The 14,668-nt window shown below is 53.2% G+C and overlaps 1 protein-coding gene across 5 annotated transcripts; it reads right to left on the minus strand.

Annotated features, from left to right (window-relative positions):
* PKIG (cAMP-dependent protein kinase inhibitor gamma) lies at nucleotides 1,244-14,464 on the minus strand. Of its 5 annotated transcripts, none has more exons than XM_021416530.1 (4): nucleotides 14,329-14,464; nucleotides 9,468-9,535; nucleotides 2,885-3,060; nucleotides 1,244-2,118 (listed from the first exon to the last, which is right to left on the minus strand). In XM_021416530.1, the coding sequence occupies exons 3-4, from the start codon at nucleotides 3,033-3,035 to the stop codon at nucleotides 2,039-2,041; spliced, it is 231 nt and encodes a 76-aa protein (XP_021272205.1). In that variant the 5' UTR covers nucleotides 3,036-3,060; nucleotides 9,468-9,535; nucleotides 14,329-14,464; the 3' UTR covers nucleotides 1,244-2,038. The 5 variants fall into 5 exon arrangements, with proteins under 5 accessions (XP_021272205.1, XP_021272204.1, XP_021272203.1 ...); XM_021416529.1 differs by lacking the exon at nucleotides 14,329-14,464 and adding an exon at nucleotides 14,096-14,310; XM_021416528.1 differs by lacking the exons at nucleotides 9,468-9,535; nucleotides 14,329-14,464 and adding exons at nucleotides 5,108-5,294; nucleotides 5,597-5,641.

Raw genomic sequence — 14,668 nt, forward strand, 5'->3', positions numbered from 1 at the left:
AACCTCGCGTGTCTCTTCAGTAACCACAGAAGTGCCTCTCTTACCCTTCGAAGCGGCAGCATTGTCACTGTGTGCTCTCAAATCTTCTGGCATGTATCAATAATAGTTAACGTTTTCTCTCTGTTTCCTGAGTTTTGCACAGCTGGTTGATGCTGACTTAGAATTGGTACAGCCCAGACCGTGAGGCTGTTGGACTGCTTTCTCAGCTTGGCAGGGAGGTGTTTTCTGATAGACTTCCCCATCCTTTAGTACACGTTTAGAGTTTTGGGAGGTCCTGCATGCTGAATTTCCAGCTGAAATCAAAGGCCCAGAGCATCTGTGCGCTCAGCAGCTTTGCAAGTCAGGATGTTGCTGGATTCATGCTGCGTCTATGGTCTCAGTGCAGGCAGATGAGTTGCAGGGGAACCTGATGCCTGTGCTCTGAGAAATAGAGAGTGGGTTGACAGGTCACTGGTGGCCTGGTTAAATATAACAGTGACAGCTATCTTTTGACCAGGGAGACCCAAGATTAGCTCATGCTTGATTGCTGGGGGTCATGTGTGGTGCGCGGTCTCTCTGCACAGCCTTTCCACTTGCTTCATGTGCATATCTGAACCAAAAATACTGCTCGGTGGAAGCAAGGAGAGCTATAAATGGAGCTTAAAGCCCCAGTTATACCATCAGCCAGGCCAGGAGCTACCTGCTGGTTTGCCCAAAGGGTGGGAGAAGGGGGGTAGGCTCTTGGCAGTGCCTGGGAACAGAGCTGCAATAGTATCCTGGCAGCTTGGTGCCAAGGAAGCAGATGAAGCCTCCACCTGGCTGCCAAGTCCTTGTTCCTGTGTGGGTTGCAGTCTCATCCATCTCTGTCCTGGCTCTGTGGCCATTGCTTCTTGGAGACCTGTGGACAATTCACCCTCTGTCTGGCAGCAGTTTCTCTGCTTATTTATGGCCTTGTTTGCTCTGACAAATCCCAAATGCGGTGTTCAGTTCTTTCCAAGGCTGTGGAGGAGATGCTGGTCCCCGCGTCGCCACTGGAGCCTTCCTCAGGTCAGCCCCTGCCCTGCTCGGGACCCAGCAATGCCCATGGGACTGGAGCTGTTCCCAGTGCTCTGCCAGGCTCCTGGGTGGGGAAATGTGGGCAGTGGATGTCCTTGCTTGTAATACAGATTCCAATCTGCCTATTAGGGGCTGGTGTAACCTCTTGCAGCCCAACCTGTTACAAGGCAAAACTGAGGAAGAAGAAACATCCAGGCAGAAGAACACCTTCAGTACTTGAAGGCTGTGTTGTTTATTCCAACAGCATATATAGTTTTATCAAACCATCTTTAACACAAAACGTATCTCCTAAAAGAACGGTGTGAGATCCTACCAGAGATAATCTCAGCTAACAGCTTGCAAAGTTAAGCCTGAATTTCAACAGTCAAAACAGCAAAATGTTTCTCCCCTCCCCTTAACAATACCTTAAAACACTAAAACCCAAAGGAAAAGATGCCTGCGGCTGATGCTGCTGGGTCTGTCAATGGAGCTCGTCCACTTGGGGCTGTGCTTTGGTCCTTCCCGGGGCTGCATGGGGCCAGCTGGTCCCTGCTGCTGCCCGCCCTGGTCCGGAGGCCAGCTCAGGGGTGAGATGCAGGATGAGGGCAGTGCATGGAGAAAACAATTGTCTAAACTTCTAACCTATGGAAACAGAATAAATAATAGTCTTAAATTTGCAAAGTGGGAAGGTACCTTGGACAGGAAAGTCTGATCTTTGTATTATTACTGAAATAGTTTTTTCCCATAGGGGAAAATTGCAGCTAAGGCATCTTGAGAATGGCTCATATCACTACAAACGCTGCAGTGTTGCTCTAAGTCATCAGGGATGGGAGCAGAAGTCTTTCAGAGGTGCCAGTCCTTGTGCAGCATCTTGCGGTTCTTGAAACAAATTGGTTGCAGCAGAGGCATGTGACAGACATCTTGCTGGTCCTGGTTGGCTTTTGTCCACAGATTCAATAGCAAATTCTTGCTTAACATTCACAGCAAGCCCCTCCTGCTGCCCCATCCCACCCCCTGTGCACTGTCATGGGGAGGGTTTGCTTTCTTCCTCCTTTGGTCTTGCTCCGGGGTTGCACTCAGAAGAGGTGCTGGCTTCTTCACTCTCTGCAGAAGGGAGGAGTGGGAGGACAGCACAGTTACACTCTGCTGACACAAGTGATCGGGCATCACCACAGCTGGTTTTATTCAGCTTGCCAGCTGAAACCCTGTTTCTGCCCACCTGTAGCCAGATATTTGGCTCAAATGTTATCTCATTACATTCCCAGAGCACAAGCCCTTCTCAAAACAGAGTATCTGGTGATGCTGAGAAGGCACCTCAGGGCTCAAAGGAAAGTGCCAGGACTTTATTTAATTGCAGGGTGCATCGATAGAGCAGCTGTAAACCAAGAGAGTCCCTTTCAAAGCAGGAGTATGCTCTCCATCGCCTGTGAGGGCAAGCTGCACGTGGACAGCCTGGCAGGTACCCAGCTTGCTTGCTGCCAGCTGAGCTCCAGTTAGTGCTTGTTGTAGGCAATGTCCAGACATGTGCTGTCATGGACCTGTTTTAGGAGTTACATCTGGGGTCACAGCATACCCCCTCACACATACCTTTGATTTTATGAAGCCCAAGGTATATCTAATGTGTACTTGCCCCCGAGAAAGCTGTTTCTCAGTGTTTGCTCTTTTTAGAACACCAGTACCCCTACAAACCTGCCAAAGACAGGCCCTGGACTCAGTGGTCATGCACTGGGACCATCACACTGGTTGCAAGAGACCCCCCCGAGTGTCCCCACCACACCTGGCTCCCAGGGACTTTGCACTGCTGTAGTTTCAGGCTGTGCTCTCTCAGGCTGGGTGTCCTGAGCCATCCCCAGTGCCTGCAGCTCCTCACCTGCCCCTTCGACAGCGAGCTCGCCAATGTCCTTGGTCAGCTTGCGCATGCTGATGGTGTTTGCATCCCGCTGGATGTCATGGACAGCATTCCTCCGGCCAGCTCTGTCGCAGGAAATGAAGTCTGTGTACGTGCTGGACTCTACCTCCATCGCATCTCTATACTCCTTCAAAATCCTGTGGAGAAAACAGCTCCGAGCTCAAGGGTGCTTGGCCAGCCTTGAGCCATGGCTCCATCTGGGTTAGGTTACTGCATGGAGTTAAATTACAGCATGAAAAATAGTCCCTGTAACTCCGCTCCCTGTCAGAGCAGCTTCTGAACTCTCAGGTAACGACCTGCTGCTGGCTCTGCTGTCATTGGCTTTGTCACCATGTCCCTGCCGCTCTGGGGAAGGGGGGCTGCCTTGGATTCAATGCTCGGCATTTCAGCTTGATGTCAGCCTGGCCTAAGCCCTCCTTCCTCCTCAAATTGCCCTGGGAGCTGAATGGAGGCTGAATTTGGCTCTGCAGCAGGAAGGGGTGAACTGACCTGAATTTGTAATCAGGAATAGGGCTCTAGCAGGCACTCACTCAAACGGTCCAGGAGCTCGTGAGCTTTGCAGACACTGCACTTTGCATCAGTGCTGCTGTGCTTGTCACATTCGTGTCTCAGTGAGACAGCTTTCAGAGAAGCAGTGCTTTACCCTGTGAAAATCAACCTTACTGCAAGGTTTTTGGATCCCTTCGCTCCTGCCTGTGCCAAGTGAAAGGCTCACAATGAGCACCAACCGCCAGCCAGCTCCTGGTACAGCCCAGCGGGTGTTCAGGGCTTCATTTAGCTGAGGGTTTGGCTTGCCAGCACGCGGTGCGGGAGCCCGGCAGCTTTGGGAAAGCACTGCAAGTGTCCCAGTGCCTGGGTACCAGCGGGCTGTCACGTGCTGCCTCCGTGCTGGGAATCTGGTGCTCCTGGTTCCTTCTCCTGTTCACTCAGCTTGGCACCTGGCTTGCTTTTCCATAGGGAAGTTGGGGATTAGTTGGGCCAACTTGTTTTGCCCACCGCCCCGCTGGTGTTGTCAATACTTGGAGGAGGAGCTGATCAGAAGCACTACTGGCTAATGAAAAAAAAAAAAAAGTGTAACATCTTGCATCCACTGGCTCTTGTGTCACGGGGCTAACGTCCCACCGAGACATTTGTTCAGCTCCTGCACAAACGCCGCTCAATACTGATCTCCCTACCGGGGAAGCCGACTGAATGCACGCTGCTCCCGCAGGGAACTGCACACGGGCTGGAAGCAGACCGGGCGGGACCCACGCAGTGGGTGCCGGGGCTGCGGGGCTGGGCTCGGCTCCTCAGCAAACCCACAGCCCCGGGAGCCCCGCAGCCTCGCGCCGCCCCGGTGGCCCTGCCGGACACAGGGACCGAGTGCTCCCGCAGAACGCACCGGGAGGTGGCGCCGGAGCTCCGCGGCCGTGCCCGGTGTGCGGCTCCCGATGCGCGGCGCCCCGGCCGCTGCCTCTCGGCTCCCCCCGCACGGGCGCTCTGCTGCTGCCCGGAGCGGTGATGGAGCTGTCGCCACCGTTTTCACGGGAGGGAAACCTGATTTTTCGAAGAGCGTTTTCACGGTTCCAGGAAGATGTAAAGCATATCGGTGGGGTTTAGCCCCGGGAACTAACTGTTAGCAGCTGCCAGTGACAAGAGGGGATTCCTGCCCGTGCAGTTCCATTTGGAGCACCGTGCATGGACATTAAGTGGCAGCTCCCCACACCAGACCCCACAGTTTCAAGCTCACTTGCCTTGCTGAGATAACCTCTTTCTGCCAAACCTGCTGTTGGCCACAGCAAATTTTTCCATAATATCTTGTGAGGACGAGAATGAAACAGGACATATGGGGCTGCAGCAGTGTGAGCTCTGCAGGTACGGATGTGACACAAGGATGAGGTTCTGCTGCCAGCCCTGGGCTGCACTTGGAGTCTGTCCCCAGGACACCTTGTGGTGAAAGAAGGACACTTTTCAGGTGAACTCAATGCTTTTTTCAAGTGGACGACGGCCTGGAATTACCATGGAAGGGTTAAACTCAACACAGGACCATGCACCCATGGAGGAAATGTGGCACGCGTCTCAGTCAGCGGGCTCAGATGGACCCTGCAGGCACACCCAGCCCTGGACTCCAGTTCCAAGGAAGCCCTTCGCATGATGCTGTATCTGATCCTTGCCTGGGTTAAATTGGAAGCTTTTCCCTCTTACCTCAGCCTTTCCTCAGAATTTTGCTCTGTCTGTAACCTGGCTGTGCACAAATTGCAGAAGACTTTTGTGTCAGAGGAAATTCTGTTCAGCTCTTTGTGGCACAGGTGGCATGACCTGGTAAAGGGCACCTTCAAGTCCTGCTTGGACATCCTCACCCCCTAGGGCAGCCAGCACAGCACAGCAGGGGCTGTAAGGGAGGAGATGGGAAGGTTCAGCACCGCAGTGGCTTCTCTGCATCTCTTGGCCCGAAGAACCACCTGAGCCCACCTTGTTTCCCTTTACAGAGTAGGGAATCAGGCTATAGCTTGCTTCCTAAACTCCCAGGCGATGGGCAGCTCTGAGCAGCCTGCACCTACCACTGATTCTGGGACCACGTAAAGATGTCCCCCTTCCTGAGGCCCCCAAGGATCATCCCACTGACCACAGCCAGCAAGGGCTGGCACTGGGATGTTAAGCCCAAGACCCGAGGGACTGGAGGCCCGCACTTACATCCCTGCTGCTGCCGCTGGCTGTTGCAAGTGGCAGTTGGGACCAACAGCTCTGTGCCCACGGCAGGGCTCTGGCTGGAACAGGCTCCCTGACCCACAAGACCAGCTCCTGCTCTCTTGGTGTCCCAGCCAAGGATCAAACTGCTGCCTTTTGCCCCTGGGAAGCATAAAGCCCCCAAAGCCAAGCTAAACCTGGCTGTGTTTCTGGGTTGAAATTTCTACCTTGTGTCAAAGGTCAGCAGGGGAAGAGGGATTTGACCCTTTTCTTCTGTTTGGGCATCACATCCTGTTTCTCCTCCCTGTACTGCAGACCTGCATGGACAAGAGGACAGAGCATTTCGATGCCTTCGAGCTCCCCGTGCTGTGTCTCTTGCCCTTTCATTCCTGGGTACCGGGACTATTATTAGTCCAGTCCTGCTGGGGACAGATCCATAACAACAGCAAAACACACTCAGCAGCCCTGCTGGGCTTGTAAAATATTTACAGAGTAAGATAGTTCGCTGCAGAGGGAGCCTGGTAGAGCACAGAGGCAGCAGCACCAAAATCTCTGTGCTCCCTGCGGTCTGCTGCGAGGTTCCCCACTGTGAGAGCCTCATCCAGCCAGGAGGGAAAAAATCCCACAAGGCAGAAGTCAGCACTTGAGGTCAGGGGGTTTCCACCAACTGTCTGACAGCTTCCAGATGGAATTTCAGTGAATTTTCCATGGGCTCTTGTCTGGGAACATGCATGAGAGGTTGCACATCAAAGCAGGAGGGCTCTATGGCTGGGTTATCAGGATTAGGGAGTATTTTTAGACCTGTGCCAGTGCCTACCAGACCTCTCTATGGCTCAAGATCCCCATGCACTGGAGCTCAGTGCCAGAAGCCAGGTGATGCTGTTTGACAACACAGCATCTCCATGCACTGCAAGGATTCTGCAAGAACAGAGCTTCTAGGGTCCTCCAGAACTTGGTGGAAAAATGTCATTCACATAGCAGGAGAGGACTTACAGCAGGGAGATGGAGGTTTAGTGTGTAAAGCAGATCCTATCTTTTGCTTTGGCCTCATTTTGTAGTATGAAGATCATTAGAGCACTGGGAACTCACTGCTTAGCCTATGATTTAATGTTTGGCTTGGCTCCTGTAGGGGTTAGGACCTCACACACCTTGTGTTTAGCTTCTCTCTCCTCCAGCACGTCCTGGTCACAGGGACCCCCACCCCTGTCTGTGCTGTCCCACAGCACCTCTGCAGCTCCAGCCCCCCTGGTCATCACCTGGCTCCCGGCAGACACAGGAGATGCCCTGGCAGGGTTTCACGGTGTCAGACAACCCCTAGCACCCAGGACAGGCTGATGTGCTGCAGCAGTCCCAGGGGAGCAGGGAACATTACTCAGCTCCCCCCAGCACACACTGACACCATTTCATTAGCGTCACTCAGCGCTGGCCTGGCTCAGACTCCAGCCTCACATTGGCTGCACAAGGATGCCAGTCGTTATCCTCCACCATGGGAAACATCACAGTTTTCCTTGACAACTGAGCTTTTCCAGGGCTCCTCCCTCCACTCAGCATCCAAACCTCATCTGCATTATAAACCTCTTCTGCAGCTTCTCACCATGTTGATTAATGGAAATAATTGGTCTCTCCGTGCATCTGGAGGCAGTTGCCGTGACAGCAGTTGTATTTGTGTTTGGTTCCCAGGTCGAGCTTGTTTTCCACATCCTGCAGCTTCACGGTGTCCCCGCAGTGGGCAGCCACGTGTCCCTTGGGGTGCAGGGAGACAGAGCCAGGGCAGCCCCTGCAGGGTTAGTGGCTCCCAGCATCTCTGTTGGGGCATCCTAAAAGTGCCTTTCCAGCAAAGGATGCTGAACCAGGTTTGGGGCACAGCACAGAGCCTGTCCTAGGCTATGTGAGCTTGTGCCTTTCTCTCCCATTTTTCCCCTCCCAAAGCTTGTCCTGATATGGGAGGACATGGCTCTGCACAGAGCAGCCCTGTGCCCACCCATGCACTTTTACCCTTGGTGCCCCACAGAGACCCCTTTAAGCTGCAGAGAGCTAGCTCCACCCCACCACTGTTTTTATTTTTAGTTTCTCCCAACCTCTTGTTTAACCGCTTTTGTACGTGAATTTGCTTTTACGTGAGCAGAACTGTGGCTGCATGGAAGATCTGCTAAGGGCTGAAATTTCAAAACAGAGTAATAGCAGGCACTTTGAACCCTTCAGTCTCACAGCTGCTGTTGTAGGCACATCCCAGGAGGACCCATGCATTGTCCCCACCTGTGATGGGCACAGAAACCCCCTCGTCCCCCTCCAGCACGGCTGGGCCATTTGGATCCCCACAGGCTCCTCTCCCCAGACCATTCAGGCCTCAGGAAGAAAAGCCCCTGCTTTCACTTCATCTTTCCAGCAAAGGCTGGAAACTACCCAGCAGTACCACAGATTACACCAGGGCACCACGACCTCCCCAGGCCATGCCTGGGATGTACCCAGCACCCTGCAGGCTGCCCAGGTGAGAAAACGCCAGTGAGCCTCAGAGAGATGCAGCTGGGGCCTGCCTCCCTGCAGGGCTGCCCTTGTGTATAAAAGGAAGGTGAAGAGGGAGCAGCTGTTGGTGGGATAGCTCTGCTTTAGAAGGAGGTCTTTGTTGCTGGGTGGAGAAGGGCCTTTTTGCAGACATAGAGGTATGTAGGGCTGGTGATTTTCATGCTATGGTAGTGCTAGCAGGGAGGCCAAGCCTGGCTCTGCCTCATCCACCTGCACAGCCCACAGGGTGTCATGCTTGCACCGGGCCTGGTGCCTGCCTCTGTGAGGCAGCATGATAGGCCACACGGCCTGCTGAGGGGCAGGGCCCCGGCTGCTCCCCTAGCAATAAACCAGGGCAATTCTTAGGAGCCTTACAGTGGAATGAGGTGGGCTAATTAGCAAAAATGGGCTCAGCTCTGCTCCCTGGGGTGTGTTTGGCCTCTTATCTGTGCTGCTGCCCCCACCTGAGCAGAGCTCCACTGGTCCTCGTGTACGCACCTCACAGCACTGCTGTGGTGGGGGGAGGATGCTGGTGCACTGCTTTACATGGGAGCAGCTGCTGAGCCCTGCTGTGAGCAGGGTAAATCCCCTGCACGCTGCTTATGAGGGATGTGGGATCTCGCATGTGAGTTAAAGTGGTGACCAAGATGCCTCTGAAATACTGTGGAGGTACAAAGAGATCGTTACAGAAGGGAAAGTTTGTAATTAAACAAATTGCCAAGTATTTTATGGTCCACTGAGATGCCACCTGGGTATAGATGGACATGGGATGTCTCCAGCATGTGTGGGAAGATGCTGGATGTAGGAGGTGAGCTGCTCTGAGACCTGCAGGGTGAGTGTCTGTGCAGCAGTGAGCGCGGAGATCTGTCACTGCCGGATCTGCAAACGCCAGCTCAGTGCAGCCAGCTTGTGAGTGGCAAGAAAGCAAGGTGACTGAGAGGCTCTGAGCAGCTTGTGGGGGGGGGAAGCACAGAAGGACTGTCTGAGCTGGCAGGCTCACCATTTACACCAGTGTCACAAAAAAGCTCAGTTTTGGGGACTCCCTGCATCTTGATGGGGTGATCCTCTGTGCAGAGCAGGCTGCAGGGAGAGTAGGATTGCTGTGCTGCTGGGCTGTCCCAGACAGGGCGGGCCAGAGCTGGTGCTGTGACAGCTTGTATATGACTGGGAGGTATGGAAGACACACAGGAAAGTCATTACAGCAGAACCACAGGTATTTGTTTCCTCTTAACAACTTTCCTCTTAACAACAAGTGCAGAATACAGAGGAGGTCAAATGGCTTCTTATAAAACAAGAAGGAAAACCCCCTTTTCCAACTTATATTGAAACCTTCCTGTGAAGAAAAATGTTATCGGTCTGTAGAGTGAATCCCTACCTGGCTTAGTTGACTTTCCTTCTGGACATGATTTCAAACAGGCTTCATACACAGCGGGGCAGTGGCTTCTGGGGAAGGAAAATAACCATAAGAAAGCAGTGTCCGTGCTGGTGTTAGGAAGCATAAAGCTCAGCAGCTCTTCCCACCACCTGTGACTGTAACAGGAGAGGGCTCTGGGCATGGTGAGCATTAAGAGGAGCAGTGAAGGGCTGTAGGATGGTGGCGAACATTAGAAATGCTCTCAGGGGTTGCACTAAAAGTGATTTGCTCTGCTGGGTCTAAGAGCAAAACGTAGCCAGTGGCCTGGCCTCCCAGAGAATTTCCCTTTTGGTTTTACTTCTCCTTTTTACATCTCCATGTGGGTGTGCTGGAGGGAACCAAAGGCGTACAGTCTCCTGACTGGCACCACAGGAAGGTTGAGACGTTCAGTGCTGGCAGCAGGAGTACAAGCAAACATTGATTTGCAGCCCCACTGCCATTTAAAGAAGTGAAACTTCCATGTCAACTGCTTTGAGGCAGAAGGGGAAGCTTGCCTGGTGCTCGCAGCTGCTTTGGTTTGCCTTGTGTTGCTCTGTGCACAGCTGTGCCTTCTCCCTTGGTCCCCAGGCCCCTCTCAGACATTTCCTTTGTGGCCTTAACATCTGTGGGTGACTTGCAATCTCCTGACCTGCAGGGCCCAGCCAACAAGACACTTGCTTATTTTAGCAGCTGTTTCAGCTTTCGGACATTTTGGAACATCACGGACTGCTGGTTGTTTTTTATTTCTTGCTCCCAGGGACAAATATTAGACCAAAAAGCAAGAGATTAACCATTTAAGAATGCAAGCAGTGGCTCATTCAGAAATTCTGCCTACTCTGAGCTGTGGATCACTGTGATAATTCATCACTTTCCAAACCAGGTCAGATCTACAGCCTTCCTCTTTATTCCTTGGCCCACTTCAAAAACTACCTCATTGCTGGAGCCAAACATTGCTCACTGGCTCCATCTCTGCTTCAAGGACAGGGCACTTGCTGCTTTTATGTGTCACTTTGCCCATCTGTTAAATGGAACTATTAATACTCGCCTTCCTCACTAGATGCTTCACATATTTGTAAGGCTTTGAGATCTGCAGATGACAGGCTCACAGAAGTGGAAAATACTAATGATGCTCATGACAGTATCCAAACACAGACACAAGGATTTGACAACATGCTTTTGTTATTGTTTACTCCACTTATGGTGAAGAGCTTGTTGGAAATGCTGGATGGGAAAAGAAAGGTAGGCCCCTTATTCTCTCAAAAGAGCTGATTTTGGAGAGAGGAACCCTTTAGCAGCTAGGCTTGGCTCTCCACCCCTGCAGCCCTGGCTTCAGCTCTGTATTCCTCCTCACAGCCCTAGCTGAGGATTTTGGAAGTTGAATGCCCTGCTCCATATTCCATGCACCTAGCCCTGGGTAATGGGCAGACAATGTCTTACACAGGGAGTCTGGAGGCTTAAGGATGATGTTGAGGCTAGCTGCTGTGATGGGACTAAGGCTGGATGGGAGTAACTTGTAATAAAATAAAAAAATTCACGTTTCCTTGATGCATTATAGGACCAGATTAGGTACTATGGATTATAGGGACCCACATGGAAATGTCCAATGGATAGCTGCTCTTCAGGAGTGAATTGCAAGGGCACTGCCATCAGCATGGTGCACACTGTTTGAGATCCAGATTGTCTCTGCCTTTTTTTCAGCTGTTACCCCAAAGGAACACGTATATACACACAAAACAAATGCAGTTCTCACCACATTGCTTCAAAATGAATACATGCTCCAAGAAGCCCAGAGTGCTTTTTGGCAGAATTCAGTGTTGTTTTATACAGCAGATGTTATGGTACTGCTTTTGATACAGAGAGGAAATCCTTTTTGGTTTTGACCAAGGTGATGGCAGCAGACAGAAGGTTGTTACCTTGACTCATAGGTAAACATCAGGCCAAATGCATCACTGATTAGCTTGGGGGCTGCTCCTCCCTGGGCAGACTGAAAGACCATTGCATTTGGTATCCTGTCTCTAAAAACAGCTGGCATCCTTGGCTCAGGGGTGCAAGAAAACTTGTAATTATGATGAAATATTTTTCATCAGTTACTAATTGCCCTAAACCAGGAGGTTATATAATTCTTAAAATCCAATATCCTCATAATTACAAGCAGAGTAGTTTAGCTACCTACATAAGGACCTGTTGTCCAATAAAATGCCTTCTGCACTCCTAGAGCCAGTGATATCTAGAGGCAACGAACACCACAGACTAATTACACTTTGTGGAGAGAGTAATCCCAGTAAAGCTGATGACTCTCTGGTGGGCATGTTTGTCTTATTACATCATTGCAAACATCAACAACTGTTGGCATTTCAGCACTGGCCTGCTCCCATAGCAGCAGCTCGTGGCCAGCAATGTGCGGGCATGGAGGAGCTGGGCAGAGCAGCGCGCCTCTCAGGGCTGTGCTGGGAAGGAAGGCGTTTAGGAACATGCAGAACAAGCCGGGAACGAGCAGTGCAAAGGCTTGAAAGGAATGCAAGTTTTGAAATGGGGGAAATAAATGGTTCATAGTGCAGTGCTGCTTTTCTTGCTCAGGTCCCAGGCTGAGCCCTGCAGTGATGTCTGTGCCTCTCTGTCACTGCTGTTGGGAGGGGCTGGGGGGCAAAGTGCACGCAGCAGCTGACCCTCCCCATCGCACCGGCTGGCACTGGTAGCCCTGGGGGAGAACCTCCCTTTATGGCTTGGCTGGAAGCATGTTGTTTGTTTTTCCCCTCTCTCATCCTCTCTGAGGAATGAACACTGTGTTGGAAAACTTGCTTTCTGGATTGGTCTGTGTGTATGGTTTGGTGACTTGAAGAGTACCTTTAGCAGTATGGAGCAACCGCCTCGTCCAGGCTTTGAATGTGAAGATGAGGACCATGTCAGAATGGCACATAAAGGCAAATAAAAACCAGGCTTGTAGCTTCTGCTGTTTCTTATTCCCCTGCAGATTGATCCCTGGTTCTGCTACAGACCTGCATGAGCTCAGGAGAACCACTTGATTTGTGCCTGGCCCCTGAAAGATAGGGATAACACTAATGTTTGGTTGGAGGGATCAGTGCTGTGACAACTGGCCCTGAAGGCTGGGAGGCCCAGAAAACAGTAACAACCTGGAAAATGTTCTTCACAGCTGTCTTCTGGAAGGCAAGGTTGTGTGTGCATGCATGCCTCCAAGGAGGCTCAAAAGTAGATTTGCTTTTCTTTGGTAGTAAGGCAAAGAGGAAGCAAAACAACGCCAGCTCATTTTAGCCTTTACACCTGGTTAGAATCAGCCACTGCACGTACAGAAATAAGAGTTGCTGGAAGATGCAGGTATATGAATGTCTTTGGGTTTTAGTGTCTCTGCTATGATGCTGCTTGCATTGGCGGCCTATGTGCTTTACTGTAACAAGCTCCCATTCTTTGAGGGATCGGAGTTCTCTCCCTGTGGAAAGTGTCCATGAAGTGGAGGACTCGGGCACCGGACAAAGCCCTGGGCTCCAAGGTACATTAAGCTTTACTGGCAGAGCCATGTCTGTATCTGTGCTACAAATGAATTCAGCCATTGGGGATCCCTGGTGCGCCCATCTTCCCCAAACATTGTTCCTCATCACAGCAGACACACAGCAACTTCTCAGCTGGCTGGAAGGGCCCACCTTGCTCACAGGGGATCACACAAGAGCCCGAGCAGCCAAAGCACGCTCAGAGCCAACCGAAGCGGCCGTACCGACCGTGGGCAGGCGCAGCCCAGAGCCTGAGAGGCCACGCTCTCCCATGGAGCTGTCCTCGCTGCTTCAGTGTCTCTGCCAGAGCCTCCTCTCGTTCACCCGGCGCTGGCACGTCCCCTCCGTGCTTGTCCCCCCATCCCAGCCACCACGGGCATTGCAGCCGCGAGTGGCTCTTGTTCTGCGTGTGCATTTGCCCCCTCTGACACAACGGGAACATTTCCCAAACGTCCCTCTAGGAGCGAGGCGTTGCGCTCACGTGCCGGCTCACTCGCTCCCAGCTGCCTGCGGGAAACCGGAGAGAGCGGAGCGAGGCGCAGCTCCGAGCCGGAGGAATTTTCAAAGCCTCCTGAGAATACCACCACACAGCAGTTCTTTTTTTATCCCACGTCTTCGCCTCTTAAAACACTTGCTAGGGAAGCTGGATGCCAGCGAGTCCCCACGCCTGCTTACACCGCGTTCGTGAGGCTCTCGGCCGTGCCAGGGCTTGGGGCAGCCCCGAGCGGGCACAGAGCCCGGCGGCTCGCAGCCTGGCGTCGGCTCCCGGACGGACGCAGCGCGCCCCTAGGTCGTACGGGCTCCTGTCCGGCCGGTTTCTTAAAATAGACGGGCAAACGGCAGAAAGGATGCTGGAAATCCCCGAGGGGGTCACGGAACCACGGAGCGATCCTTTGTGATCGCCAAAGCCGCCCTCCCCGCCGCCCCTTCGCAGCAAACGAGGAGCGAGGCGACTTCCAAAGCGAAACGCAGCCCCGCCGCTCAGCCTACGGCTCGCAGGGAGCAAAACCCCGCTCCGGCAGCGAAAGTTACGTCTGTAGAAACCACCCACCGGCATCCCCCGGCCGAGCACCTGCCCTCGCACCCCGCTCCCGGCGCCGCACTTACGGGGTCTCGCGTCCCGCTGCCGCCGGAGGAGCTGGGCTGGAAGCGGCGCTGCGGGGCGGCCGGGCCGGCTGCGGCCAGCTCCACGCTCCCGGCTTCCTCGCGCTGGGAGCCGCTAAATGAAGTTGCACTTGTGGGGCCGAGGGGCGTGTTCTGCTCCCCGCCGGGTGAGTCCCTGCCTGCTGTAATCCAATGCTCGCCCCGATGATGTCAAGCAGCCGCCGCTCGGCTCCTACCTTACAGGCTGCGGGAGGGATCCGTTTCCTCCTCGCGGGGATCTTTGTTTAGCTTTGCATTGTAACCTCATCTCCCGGCAGCTGCGTGTGCCCGAACATCCTTCCTTCTGTGCGCGGCTCTGGTTGCCGGGCGCTTCCTCCGCGGCCCCAGCTGTCCGGCAGTGCCAGCCGCCCCGGGCACACTGCGGCACGCACCGCCCCGGGACCTCTCTCGGGGCCGGGGACTCCATCGCACCCGAACCGTCTCGCAGGGAGCTGTGTACGCGTCTTTCTGGGATGCTTTTTGCACTGTGAAAAGCGTGCCCCGTGGCGGTCTTATCTGGGGGTGAAATTCGGAGCT

The sequence above is a fragment of the Numida meleagris genome, chromosome 19 (assembly GCF_002078875.1).
Source record: "Numida meleagris isolate 19003 breed g44 Domestic line chromosome 19, NumMel1.0, whole genome shotgun sequence".
Lineage (NCBI taxonomy): Eukaryota > Metazoa > Chordata > Aves > Galliformes > Numididae > Numida > Numida meleagris.

Bases quoted from the DNA above. Each gene is read 5' to 3' on its own strand.
- PKIG (XM_021416528.1), bottom strand. From the start codon at position 5,256: ATGTCCAAGCAGGACTTGAAGGTGCCCTTTACCAGGTCATGCCACCTG. The intron at 3,061-5,107 runs GTAAGAGGGAAA...TTTTCTCCACAG, and splicing joins AATTCTGAGGAAAGGCTGAG to GATTTTGAAGGAGTATAGAG. The intron at 2,119-2,884 runs GTGAGGAGCTGC...TCCCTTCTGCAG, and splicing joins GCTCGCTGTCGAAGGGGCAG to AGAGTGAAGAAGCCAGCACC.